Source organism: Opisthocomus hoazin, chromosome Z (genome assembly GCF_030867145.1).
Source record: "Opisthocomus hoazin isolate bOpiHoa1 chromosome Z, bOpiHoa1.hap1, whole genome shotgun sequence".
NCBI lineage: Eukaryota > Metazoa > Chordata > Aves > Opisthocomiformes > Opisthocomidae > Opisthocomus > Opisthocomus hoazin.
Genome location: NC_134454.1, coordinates 86,612,094 through 86,626,256, shown reverse-complemented (window position 1 = coordinate 86,626,256; position 14,163 = coordinate 86,612,094). Strand labels below are relative to the sequence as shown.

Sequence of the window (14,163 nt, the reverse complement as noted above, 5' to 3'; positions counted from 1 at the left end):
CTCCCCAAAAGCCACGCAGCAACAGAAGGTGGAAACAGGGTAATGTCCCGAAAGCAGGATTTTGTGACCTGAAAAGTGGTTCTGCAATCTGCAAAAACGGTTTCTTCGCCTTCCGCTGATGTGCACTCTGGCACACAGAGCCAGCTCAGCAGAGGGAAAGCCTCACATTTAGACTCTTTGCATAACTGGACTTTGCGGTTTTTTCTAGATCAATACAAAAGAAATTAAATGTATTTTTTCCCAGTCTGAGACAAGAGAAAACCAATACTTTGTCTTTCTTCAGCCCCAAACTAATCCTTCCATTTCCGTGTCATCCTCTAATGAGAGGTCAATGCTGTGGCAGTGAAAGCCTTGATGTGACACCGGTCCTGACACCAGGGGACATGGACAGCGCAGGAAGATGTGCTGCTCTGCGCATAACCAGTACAGAATTCACCCGGGGTACATCATTTCTCTTGAGAAATGAAAAGCAATATAGGATACTTCTACACCTTCCAGGTTTCCTAATCTAATTTAAATTGTTAACTATCAGGTAGGAAAACAGGAAAGGGGAAAGAGCAATTCTAATAAGAGGGGAGAGGACTATTTGTTCTGTAAAGCCGGGAAGGAGCATGCTTTAAGGCAATAGCATGGTTTTTCTAAGACTGACCAGCCAGCTGCTTGGTTCAAGGTACCCTTGTGCTGTAAAAGGGCCCTCTGTTAGTGTTTGCTTTTCAGTGTCATTCCCCTAATAGATCCTAGAGCTTGCTTTTTAAATAGTCCAGAGCTGATAAACACATCTTTTGTGGCCCATCTCTCCCTGTGGTAAAGCAGCAGTTTTTTTCTGCAGCTGTCCTGGTGAGCAGCTGCTGGGACCAGGCTGGAGAAGAGGGAGGAGGGTATGCGCATCTCATTCACTCTCTCTTCTGATACCACTGCTTAGCACTGATCATGTCCCAGTTGTGCTGTTCACTGCTGGCAACAGGACTAAGATCACCAATTTATTCTATCCTGGCCCGCAGTCATTGATCTCTCTCACTGGAGAAGGGTGGGATGTTTTCCTTCTTTTATCCTGTACTGTTTTAACTAAAGTTTTGATGGAAGTAGAGCAGCCTCCTGACTATGCTGCAGAGATGCTCATTGAACTTAAATGGAAATGAGCCTTCCAAAAAGATTAACGGCTGACACTGCCAACATGTTTGGAATAAATTTCCAAACAGCCCCGAAGAGCAAGTTGCTCCAGTTAGAGCGCGGTGGGAGCCCTGGAGAACGTAATAAGATCTGCCCAGGAGGCAGTAAACTGGTGAGAATCTGTGAGGCTATCACGCTCCAGCTAACCCCCAAAACCCCTTCATACTCTTATTCTGCTGCTGGGGCCTGGAGGAGGTCTTGTGTGTTGGGGTGGTTCATCCAGCTCCCTGCCTGGGTCCTGCACCCATGGTATTTGCGCAGGTCTTGTCACTGGCACATGGCATCGTCCTCCCAGTGCAAGAGAGACAAGGATGTGCTGGAGAGAGTCCAGTGAAGAGCCACAAAGATGATTAAGGAATTGAAGCATCTGTTGTATGAGGAAAGGCTGAGAGAGCTGGGACTGTTCTACTTGGAGAAGACAAGGCTCAGGGGAATTTTATAGATGTGTACAAGTATCTGATGAGGAGAATAAAGAAGGTGGAGCCAGACTCTTCTCACCAGTGCCTGGTGATGGGACAAGATCAATGGGCACAAATAGAAATACACGGAATTCCATTTAAATATAAGTAAAAAGCTTTTTTCTCTACACAGGTAATCAAACACTGGTGCAGGTTGCCCAAAGAGGTTGTGGAGTCTCCATCCTTGGAGATACTCAAGACCTGACCGGACACAGCCCTGAGCAACCTGCTTTAGCTGAGCCTGGTCTAAGAAGGGGGTTGGACCACACACTCTGCAGAGGTCCCTTCCAGCCACAGTGACTCTGCAGCTCTGTGCCCCTGAAATTTAAGGGGCAAGTGGTGTCTTTGGTTGAGGCCTGTGCTTTGTAGCAGGTAATTTCCTAGCTTGAAGAAGGTTCAGGAAGCCAAAGTACAAAATAGGAATGGCTGTGAGGCTGGTAGAGAACTGTGGAGTGATCACAGTCCACAGGAGCAGGGTGACTTGTTAGCACAGCTTAGAAAGGTGCCAAGATTTTCTTTTCAGGCCTAAAGAAGGTTGGTATCTGCAAACTAAGGAGGTAGGCACATGGCTGCGAGTTATTGGAAGAGCACGAGCTGTTTAATGTCTCTGGATGTAAATAGTAAGTCAGCAGAGATCTCTCATCATGAACATAACCTTTCTTTGTCTGAGTAATAACAGGACTTGTAAGTCAGACAAGACAGAACTGTCAGAACCTCCCATCCCCCCGAGCTCAACAAGGGCTGCTTCTGTTTCAACAAAGAAATCTGGAAAATGTTCCCAAATGCCCTTTTCTTCATTTTCAAATTGCTTTTCACTAAAAAAAAAAAAAAAAAAAAAATGAAGTAGAAAACTGAAAGGGAGCTATGACTGTGCAGAAGGCTCCAAGGCAAAATTTAGGTGACTTGGTGGTTCCTGCTGGAGTATCCATCGCTTTAGTCTGTCCTATGCTCATGTCCAGTCACAGCATCTGTGAATTCACCCTGGTTCCTTTGCAAAGCCTGGATAGCACAGGTAATTTCCTTGCATCTGTTAACTGGCAGGGTCAAAGAAGCAAGTTGTTATTTACCTTCTGACCTTCAAATCCAAAGATGTAGTGTTTGGGGGTGATACAGGCCATACAGAAAGACATTAAACCCTACAGCTTGTGGCCAGCTAGCACTCACAAAACATGAAGGGACCACCACAAACCATGCACTCCCTGCTATGTCTTTTTTAATAACTACGGACGTGTGTGGTGGAAGGGTGGGGGTTAGGTGGAATGGGAAATCATATCTCTCTTTTGGCTTTCAGGCTTCATATTTCTGTTATAACAGAAGGAAAAATCAGCGGCGGTTTCTGTGATAGAATCTGCTCCATTAACTTTTGCCCCCCAAACTCTACGATTTCCAGGAGATTTCAGGCTTCTGGCTCTGGCAAAGAGTTTTGCATAGCTCTGGTTTCCCTGGGACTTTGTATGGGTTTGTTGTCCCTAAGCCACAGTAGTTCTTCTTCCTGGGACAGTTCCTGTGTTGGTGTTTTGACTGGACACACTGGCCCCAGCTCTCCCTCCTCACTGCTGCTGCTGCTGGTATCACAGAAGCCCCATCTTGTGCAAAGTGCTGGGCAGAGATGGTCTCTTGCCAAGAGAGCTTGAAACTTGACTTGTCTAGGACCATGCTCTAACATCCTATAGCTGATCAAAAGCTAATGACTCCCCAAAAGCTTGGCCTAACTCTGGAAGGGGGATCAGGTTATGGTCTTGCACAGGTTGTCATTGCCTTTGGCATCAGAACAATGTCATGTTCACTGGTGATATTATTTGAAGCAAATATAATTTCTAGTATCAGCTGGGTTCTCCTGAGGAGAGGAGTCTCACCTCCTTACCCAAACTACGTGAAATATCAAAATCTTATTTATTTTGTTGTTTTACTAGGAATTGCACCAGGTTGGCACTTGGAATATATTGATGTGCAGGACTCTGCCATGGACAAGACATTTCGCTTCCAGTGTGATCGCTGGCTGGCTAAAGGTGAAGATGATGGGCAACTCATAAGGGAACTGGCGTGTGCCAACAATGACATCCTGGAACTAAAGGAACGGACTGGTAAGCTTGGAGTTGACTTGTGGCATTTGCTGAGGGACCTCAGAGGCCATAGGACCACATGTCCTGCAAGATGCTCCACTGAGGGTTCCCATGCAGTAGGCATTTGTATTTTCAGGCTTTAAGGGTTGAATAACTTAAGGTACTGTTTAGTTCAAAAGTGCAATGCTGTGAGAAGAAAGAAACAAATCAGGATTCATGAGAAAGAAAATGATCTAATTCTGGGTTGAAACTTAAGAGGGGCCCATCCACAGCGGTTCAATCCAGCAGTAAGCGTAAGGACACATGGTTATGGTCTCATTAGAAATAATGGGCTTGATCTTTGAGTTGGAAAATCAGTTCAATCCTTAAAGCTCTGTAAGTAACATTGCTCCAGTTTCCTCCTTAACATGTTCTGGACTGCTAGCTCAAGTATTCCAGCTGAACGTGATGGCTGAGCTTAACACTCCATAGCCCTGCATCTGCTCTGGGTAATTCCACTGAGTCCAAGGTAATTACACTGGTGGCTAATGTGGTGAGTGAGTGAGCGAGCAGGAGTTATTTAACTGCACTGATGATACGCAGAGCACTTCTCAGGAACTACTGCACCACAGTGCTCTGCTTCAGGACAGTCCTGGAGAGTCAATAATCACATTATTTCAGTGTGATTTCACTCTGCCCCTGCAAAAAAAGACGGCCTTCTGATTGCCATTTTGGGTATTTAAGTGCCACCAAGGCATCTGAGTACATCCTGTTGGGTACATGGAGACCTTCACTGTCCCTGTTAGGAACAATGTCACAAAAAATGTAGGATTTGGGCTGTGATAAAATGGAAGTGCTTAGCACAGCAGGGAGCTGGACACAGCTTGTTCAAGAGCAGTTTCATCTACTCTTGCTGACTGAGCAGTACTCATCTTTTTCATGTGCTCTATCCCTGTATAAAATCCAAAGCACGCAGAAGTCAAAATTCCCACAGATTTCAGTGTGGTTCCATCGTTATTTTGCAAATGCTTTCTTGTGTGCTGTAATAAATATTAGGAAGAGAATTTTTAAGCAAAGTGACAGCCAAATGAAGAGATCTTTCTGGCCATCTGCTCTTCCTTTTCTGTTTAACGTGTGTGTTAATTATGCTTTAAAGCCTATGAGATTGTCACAGTAACAAGCGACAGAGAGGATGCAGAAACCAAGGAAAACATCTGGATCATCTTAGAAGGAAAGCTGGGCCGCTCGAAAGAGTTCCTTATGGAAAACTCCTCCAAGAAAAGGAGATTTGAAAGGTAGTGGGACAGGATGGCGGGCTAGAAGAACTCCCCACCGGTGGTGTGTCTTCCACAAATGCCACCTCTTCTCCAGGATGGTCTACTGAGTTGTGTTTGTGCCATGCAGTTTCTCGTCCCCCATCCAAATAGCCTAATGGCTTCTCACCTGGAGTAGAAGGAAGATGTAAAATTGGTTCTGACAGGCAGACACAGAGCAGGGTTAAAAATTGTAAGAAAAAAGGCATTTGGTAAAAGGAAATGTAGATGGTGCATGTGAGTGTGTGTGTGTGTGTGTGTCCTTGTGTACTAGTACATACAAACGGGCTTCTGGTGAGCCCCCAGGGAGACTGTGTATTTTTGAGCTGGGAGGAGCAGAAGGAAGCTGGAGGTGTTTTTAGTTCCTTTCGCAGCATCTCACTGGCAGTGGGAAGCAGAGAGAAAGTAAAAATAGTTGGCGGCTAAATGTTGTCGGAGCTGCTCAGATCTGGCTTTCCAGACAAATCTGTTGGGTAAGGCTGAAAGAACACTGTCGCGTGAGGAAAGCTGAGTGTCAGCCTCGTGCTCAGATGAGCCGGTGGTGCAGCTGTGTAACATGGGACATATTCCTTCTCCCATGTGGGACCAAAGTGCTCCAGATGTCAGACAGGTTTTCCACTTTGTTTAAGGACACTGCACACCCTTAGGAGATGGGAACTGCTTCAAAGCCAGGGACATTGCTGAAGTTTGGTTCCTTTGCAGGGAGGAAATGTTTTTCTCATGGCTCTGTAAAGGAAAGTGAATTTACAGCTGATGTGGACTCTAGTGTGAATGGCTGAGATTTCCTGTGAAACATGACAGATCAGGAGAAGCTACCTCCTGACCTTCAGCTGATGGTGTCTACAGTGGAGTTAAAGACACCACTCTCCAAAGCGTTAGTCACAGCCCATCCTTGGAGACAGGTTGGAATAAGGACCAGTCCAAGGAGATAAAGCTAACAAACACGCAGGGGACATGACAGAAAGCCAGCCAAGGTTTTGACAGAGACCTATTGTTTCTTTAAACTGTTTTCAAGCCAGTCTTTGGGAAGGGTGGCTGAAGCAGCAAATTTTAAAAAGCGATGGTGGGTAGATGTGTAACAGATACAGTATCTGTCGAGAATGAATGAAGAAGTGCCGGAGGGGAAATTAGTCATTCTTTAGCTTTATCTCTAATGAGGCAAATTGATTTTGTATTTGGAACAGCTCAAGTTTAGCTTGGAAAGTCCTAGTGGCAACAATTTAAAGCGTCACCCCTAATCAGAGAAAATACTAAATTTATATATGGAAATTATACTTTGTGTTGAATGATTGTAGGTTAAATCAAATGACTTTAAATGAAGGCTTATCTTCTATCTTCTGTAGCCATGTGCAAATTACTTAAAGTCCATATGAGACAAGTCACTGCCATCCTTCAAGACACTAACTGAAACTGCTTCGTTTCCTGTAGGGGGGCAACAGACACATTTCAGTTTTCTTCAAAGAATGTTGGTGATATCGCAGCCATCTGTGTTGGTCACTGCCCAAAAGATGGGAAGAAGTCATCTGCAAAAGCTGATGTCTTCTGGCATGTCCAAGAGATTGTCATAACAGAGATGGAGCTTTGCAACAAGTAAGTGCCTTCTCGTCTTCAAGGAACTGCACCAGGAGGGCATGGGGATGCTGAGCAGCTTCACATGTGTCCTGCTGAAGCATTTCAGACTTAAGCAATAGTGGAAATTCTTACCAAATCTTAATCCCTTTCTGAAAGCTATGGACAAGGTGTTTGGTGTGTCAGGTACACAGCATGTTCCTGCCTGATCACATGTGCAGTTTCTGAGTTGCTAGACAGGGCCTTTGCGTGTGCAGAGAAGTTTATAAACAAGTTGGTTTCGGTGAATCTTGCAGCTATGACAAACTAACATCTCAGCTGGTGGAAAATACTGACACTGACTGAAATTTAAGGGGTTTGTGGGATGGTCTGCACAGACTGGCCTTCAGGTGGGTCTTGTAAAAACAGCTCCTAGGAAAAAATTGAGAGTGAGACAAAACCTGAGCCTCTGATTCAGATGACTTTGGATAAGAAATCCTTCTGGGATGGTCCAAAAGGCCTACTGGAAAGGTTACAGTCATGCAGCTCAGCTACTCTGATTTGAATATGACTGAAATCTGCCATGGCCAAAAAATGAACATGTCTGAAGAGCCCTGAGCACGTCAGGTCCTACATGCTGTGGTCTGAGCCCCATTGTCGGAAGGGGCAATATTCGCGGCTCAGGGAGCAGATACCACAGGGACTATGCAGGAACCAGAGGAGATTGTCCCTTTGCAGAATAAACTCCTCTTCAGAGAAGACACCTACCGTGTTCTTTGTGGATTTATTTTCTACTCTATGACATTTCCATTGCGGCTAAAGAATTTAACTCTAAGGAGCTGTTCCAGCTGAGACAATTGAGTGTTTAAGAACAAATCCTTGAAGTGTTTTTTTTTTTTCAGAAGCGAAGAGTCTCTCCTAGCAAATTAGTCAGCCAGCAGAAGAGCCACAATAATATTTGCTGAATGAAATCTCGGTCAATTACACACTAAAACATGCTCTTTTCTCCTGATGGGGAAAAACCTGGAACCCTTAAAGTCCAGCTGTGCAATCAAATCTGTGCACTAAACTCATTGGGAGCTTTCTGAAACTGCTGAAACAGTATGTTTTGAAGGAGCCAAAGGTCTTCTCATAAAGCCTCAGAGTTTTTTAAAGTTGTATGAAATTAAAGAGGGTGGCCAGGAGATACCAGTAAAGCCTGCAGCCTTGTTGTTGCACAGAAGGAGGGCTCCAGCTCTGCAGATGCAGCACTTTGCAGCGGAGTTTGCTCTGCAAACGATCAGCTGGAGCAGATTGCACTGTGAGATCAAGCTCTCACTTCAGGTATTCCCAATCCCAAACGTCAAAAAAAATCTCACCCAGTCAAGCCAAAGACCAAATTAAAACAGTTATGAGTTTGGCGCAGCAATAGTTTTGAATTATACTGGGATTTTTGCCTTTTAGTAGTAGACCTTAATATGTGAAAGGGCTGTATTTAGAAGGTTTTTCTCACAAATCCCAGGGCTAGAAGGGTCATCGTTTTTTCTTCTTGCCCCTCATGAAGACTGACATGCTCCTTTATAACTCCAGTCCATGAGATATTATTTAGCCCAGGAAATAAAACTGCAGCAGCAGACAACCCCTCCACTCCATTCTCATGCAGTTTTTCTGTCCCTAAGCCTAAAATTTTGCTCCCACCAGAATTTCTCATTTACAAAGCTTCTTTCCAGAGAAACGACATCTTTACTTTGGCTGCAGAAAATGTCAAAAATGTTGGAAGTGCTTAGGAAGCACTGTACTGCTGAAATTGCAGCGACCCTTTCTCCAGGTGTTTATTTTACGCACACGCACTGCGACTCGGCTACGCTCCCTCCAGGCAGACCTTCTGCAGTTTGGCGAGGGGGGAGGAAGGGGGGGAAAAACCTCATTTTGGAAATGATCTGCATCATTGGAAATGAAATACATCATTAAAAGCTGAGTGCTCCAAGCCCCTGGCCGGGCGCCAGGCACACTGTAATTTATGGATGTGCTGTACGCTGCCTGCACATCACCGGAGGCAGCACGGCGGAGCCAAGGGCTTTCAGCATCTGGCACCTATCACTTCTGCGCTTGATGCTTTTTTTTTTTCTGCCTGCTAAGGATGGGCTGGGTGGTCTAGATGAGGAAAGGGGGAGGGGATTTAAACCTCCTCCTCCCATCTTTCCCAGTCCCTATTCCCTAGTTCCTCGCCCGACCTTAACCACGCCATCAGTGAGGATAATTGCTGAGCTCCCTCGAAGAGCAGCTGCGTGGATGAGACCTGGCTCTCAGACCAGTTAAACTCTGCAGCGCTGGGCTGTGTTAGCTGCGGGGCTGGTGGTCCTGCCTCGGTGGGTCTGTACCGGAGGTGCCACTGCACAGGTGAAAGAGGTGGCAAGTGCCCCACACCAGCCCTCGCACGTGCGGGGTGTCTGCGGCCATCTGGGGAGATGTCGGGTTCTCCAGTTGCAGTTGCGATGTTCTGCTCTGACTGTCTTTCTAGAGACAACTCTAGCGCTAGCACAAATACGGAAAAGTATGGAAACAGCATCAATTCCAGGCAATTCAGTGGCCCAGTAAAGTGCCCATCTGTACCATTAACATGCTGTTAATTTTCCTTCGGCAGATATTTTTTCAGGTGCAACGTGAAAATCCCTCTGCGTTACAAGAGACGGGACTACAAAGTCTTTGAGTGTGCCAAGGTCACTGAGAGCTTTGCCAGCAAAGCCCGGAGCTTGGTGCCAGTCAAATACGAGACCATTGTGGTCACAGGCTTTGAAAAGGGCGCGGGGACCGACGCCAATGTGTTCATCACCATCTTCGGCTTGAATGGAGACTCGGGAAAGAGAGCGCTGAAGCAGAAGTTCAGGAACCTCTTCGAGCGGGGCAAAACCAACAGGTTTTACCTGGAAACACTGGACATGGGAGAGCTAAAAAAAGTCCGGATTGAGCATGACAACAGCGGCCTGGCACCGGGCTGGCTGGTGGAGCGGGTGGAGATCACCAACTCAGCGACCGGCGTGACCACCATATTTCCCTGCGGGAAGTGGCTGGATGAAAACCGGGGCGATGGGTTAATATGGAGGGAGCTTTTTCCTAGGTACTGAGGATGGCAGGAGGGTTTCGGTCCCTTCTGCACATGCATTTTTCTCATTATACTGTTTTGTATTGCAGTTTACTTTTTAAAATGCTGCCTTTTATATTGAGAGGTTTTTAGTAGCAAGATGTGAATCCTAGGTTAACATTTTGTAAAAGTAATACTACTTTTTTTAAAGAACATATAAAACTGTGAATTATATAAATACATTTCTCACTTATTTATGATGAAAAGCCACAATCATCTGATTTTAAAACTATCCTTTAACAGCTCGGATGCTGTCTTCTACTTTCAGCACCTTTCCTTGCCAGGGCTGGGAAAGCCCACTGGCCTCCACCCCTGATGGGATCCCCTTTTAGATGAGTAAAAAGAATAAAGGAATTGAGCCAATATATTTAAGGAAGTTGAGCCTGGAGATCCAAGTTCTGGCACCTGTGAACATGACATGTCCATACGCACACACATGAACACCTCCAGAAGGCACCGCGTTGAAAGCAGCGGGCACAGCAGCGCTTTCTGCAGGGAGGTTGGGAAGGACAAGTTCTCCACCCAGCCAGGTCTCAAGGGGTGGGATCTGGATGGTGTTTTCCACCCATGGGCTTTTCCCCCCATGCCAGACTCAGCTCTTAGCCTGGATTCATCGGAGTCTGCCCAGAGCTGGGATCTACAGCTACAGCAGCCAGAGCAAAAGACCTACCAGTTAATCAATTCTGCTGCAAGGAAGCTGTGCTCACAGTATTCAAAGCTGTCTCAGGATAATCTTACCCTATATGGTCTGAATACCAACTCCATTTCAGAGCAGCTGCTGTTCATTTTAATTTTTTTCTTTTAATAAGGATTGCTGTTTTGATTTTTGTTTTGGTGGAGGAGGGATTTCCTGGCCACAATAAGCGCCAGCACTCCTGTAGATGAGCTCTTGCTGGCCACTCATCTCTCCACAGATACCAACAAGAGAAGCTGTTTAAACATCATTATTTCTGGAGCCCCGTCTCCCCAGGGAGCAAAGCAATAGGACTCATCCTTCAGAGGAGAAAGGTGGATGTTTGAGCTCCCATGAGCAGTTCTTCCTCCTGGCCTACCCGTGTCCTAGTAGAGGTCTTTCCCACTCCCAGAAGCTGGGTTTAAACAAGAACTTTGTGCAAAAGGGGATCAAGAGTGGGTTAAAGCCACTGAACTCACCCACTCCATCAGTACTTGGCTTGGGGGTGGTGCCTCGACTGCGACATGACCTGGATGTGCCTGGCCACAAGGCAGGACTGTCCCACTGCCAAATCCCTGCCTGGTCATAGGCAAAGGAGGTCCTGGCAAAGGATAGTGATGCTGAGGCAGGAGTTAAGGGCATAATGTGGGTGCCGTTGCTAGCTCCTGGATGTGTGAACGCTGTTCCGCCTCACCGAAGCCGCACTGGGGAAGCGCAGCATCTTTATTTTCTGCAGCAGACATCACCGAAGAGACTTAAGCTTATCAGGGGGCTATCTGTACCAGCTCACAAATAATAGTTCAGACTAATTCATTTTAGAAACCTGTATGGTAACTTGTGGTTTTGGAGCAAAGCATGGTAATTAATGAGCCCAGAAATCAGCCTCATCAATGATCACAGAATCACAGAATCACAGAATGGTAGGGGTTGGAAGGGACCTCTGTGGGTCACCCAGTCCAACCCCCTGCCGAAGCAGGGTCTCCTACAGCAGGCTGCACAGGACCTAGTTCAGGCAGGTCTGGAATATCTCCAGAGAAGGAGACTCCACAGTCCCTCTGGGCAGCCTGGGCCAGGGCTCCGTCACCCTCAGAGGGAAGAAGTTCTTCCTCATGTTCAGCTGGAACTTCCTCTGCTTCAGTTTGTGCCCGTTGCCCCTTGTCCTGTTGCTGGGCACCACCGGAAAGAGTCTGGCCCCGTCCTCCTGACACCCACCCTGCAGATATTTATCAGGATTTCTAAGGTCCCCTCTCAGCCTTCTCTTCTTCAGGCTGAACAAGCCCAGCTCCCTCAGCCTCTCCTCCTAGGAGAGATGCTCCAGTCCCCTCCTCATCCTAGTAGCCCTGTGCTGGACTCTCTCCAGTAGCTCCTCATCTTTCTTGAACTGGGGAGCCCAGAACTGGACACAGTACTCCAGATGGGACCTCACTAGGGCAGAGTAGAGGGGGAGGAGAACCTCCCTTGACCTGCTGGCCACACTCCTCCTAATGCATCCCAGGATGCCTTTGACCTTTTTGGCAGCCAGGGCACAGTGCTGGCTCATGGTCAACCTGTCGTCCACCAGGACACCCAGGTCCCTCTCCACAGAGCTGCTCTCCATCAGGTCTGCCCTGCTGATCAGCTGCTCACTGATGGGAATAATAATAGCAGCATTTACTGGCTGTATTGTACCTCCTCACTGCAGACTGCTGCTACCAAGCTCTGAGCAAGGACTAAGTTGGGGTCTGGGAGCTCACAGGAGGAGCAGAACAGACCCCAGGAGGACTGAAGGTGGGTGCCGGTGTCAGCAGGCTTATTGCATCTCCTGAACCCTGCTGGGATGGGTCTCGGGCTCCCTGGACGGCCATGGGGTCCCACGAGCAGAGTCTGGAGAGTTTGTTTTTCTGCGCTTGTGCAGTGTTGTTGCAAAGAGGTGGTTCCCCAGTGGGTGTTTTGAAACAAAAAAAGGGTCAGGCTTTTGAAGTCTCTGATTTCACTCCAACCAAGTCTACCAAGGCTATGAAAAACCCTCCCTGTCAATAGATCTGTCCCATTTTTAGACAGATGTGCGCTGCAGTGAAATACGAGTTTTTCCCATTAAAATGCTGCAGCCGCAGTGTTTCCAGTCGGCTCCAGTCAGGACCAACTTGGTGCAGAAATGCCAGAGATGCTCTTTTCACAGCATCGCAGCAGCTTAACCCCTGCCAGCCCCTGAGAAAACTCACTGTGACTCACACGGGACCTGTACTGCTCCGTGCTTCCAGCCCTTAGGAGGAGGGAGGCAGCTCCTGATCCACACACCCATCACTGCATGGGGCAAGGAGGAAAGAGAAATCCTTAGCCTGCGTATGAGATGTGCTCACATCTGGGAGTGATCACATGTAGCAAGTAGCTACAGCCATGGACTGAGGTCCTGTTGAAGCAGGGGTGAACACCTTCAGGGTCACCAAATCACTGCATAGGTGAGAGAGGTGTTTTCAGATACCTGGGTTGCCATCAAAACCACCTGCCAACCCTGGATGGGCACGTTCGGCCCAAGAGCTGTGCTGACCTCCAGGCAAAGCTGCCCTAAAAAGGGCCAAGTGGGGGTTTGCTGATACAGGGTCAGTAATCTCTCTGCCTCCCGGGAAGGCAACCTTGGCAAAACATGAAAAACTCTGCTTTTTGCTTCTAAAGACTTCAAAAACACCCCTTGTTTGTCCAAAACTCAGCTCCACCCTAGCTCTGGGGAGTCCTTCTGTTGCTACAACAACTAACACCACAAAAGTAATAAGGCAAGAGTGGAGTTTTTCCAAGGGCTGGATTTGCATTAAGCTGCTAAAACCAACATGTTTTTGGCCAAGTGGAGAACTGAGGAGGAGAGAAGCCAAAATTGTCCTTGGTCTGTGCCTTTTGCAGGGCTAAGGCAATCTGCCTGCTGGGGCAGAGCTCTCTGGAGCTGTTGGGCATATAGACAGCTCTTGCATCCCCTGCCCCTCTCTCTCTTTTTTTTTTTTTCTCTCTTTGCTTCTTAATCGGTGTGGTTTTGGCACGCATGCCTTCAGCCAAAGCCATTAATGTAGGTAATGAGCAAGAGCAAAGGACAAGGATGGTGACACCCACCAGGAGTCTTCAAAACCAGGCTACCCCATTGTCTCTGTGGTCCCCATCGTTTTAGGAGCCCAGTGAGGTTCAGCATTTATGAAAGCACTTGGGTGCTTCCAGTTAGAACAAGTATAGTCAAGAAGTCCTTTGCAGTGTTGGATGCTGAGAGGGACTGGTTGTCTCTTGCTGCAGGATACAGAGAATTATTTGAAACTCTCTACAAGCTTGTGAAACATTTTTGATAGCATCATATACCTACACCCACCTTACACGTATGAAGGCAGAATAACTGAGGGCTGTGAAGCATCCATCATATAATCTCCCTGGCCCCATTGTTATGCCCATTTTGGCATAGGAAATAAACCTTACAAAAAAAAAAGAAAACAAGAATAATTTACTGGTGGGGTTGTACAGTTCTGAGCTGCAGCCTGTGAGCCAGCTGAGACTTTAGATACTACAAAGCACAAATGAGGGCAAAGCTTCCCAACCCCAGGCAGCTGTTGCGAGAGCAGATGCTCGCAGTGAATAAAGACATAGCGTCTTGGCCCGTGCTGTTACACCTTCGCGGGTGCAGCCCCTCTCCCTCCCCAGCACAGCCATGGGTTACTGCTCTCCGCGCTCGGCAGGGCTGTTATCAGATCGCAGCGCTGTGTTTGCTGCAGCAGCTTTGAAGCAAAACCGATTGCCATCTCAAGCAGCTCCCTCGGTGCCGTTACCCCTTCGAAGGACATCAGCAAGATCTCAGCAAGCAACTGAGATTATACCCAGCTGGCCCATA

At 47.2% G+C, this 14,163-nt stretch overlaps 1 protein-coding gene across 1 annotated transcript in view; it reads left to right on the top strand.

Annotated features, from left to right (window-relative positions):
* The window catches only part of LOXHD1 (lipoxygenase homology PLAT domains 1), a 75,838-nt gene extending 66,203 nt beyond the window's left edge, over positions 1-9,635 (top strand). The window contains exons 22-25 of the mRNA XM_075411096.1: positions 3,542-3,712; positions 4,827-4,965; positions 6,412-6,573; positions 9,155-9,635. Of these exons, the coding sequence (XP_075267211.1) occupies positions 3,542-3,712; positions 4,827-4,965; positions 6,412-6,573; positions 9,155-9,635 (953 nt within the window). The remainder of the gene's footprint in view (positions 1-3,541; positions 3,713-4,826; positions 4,966-6,411; positions 6,574-9,154) is intronic.
* Positions 9,636-14,163: the final 4,528 nt, after the last annotated feature.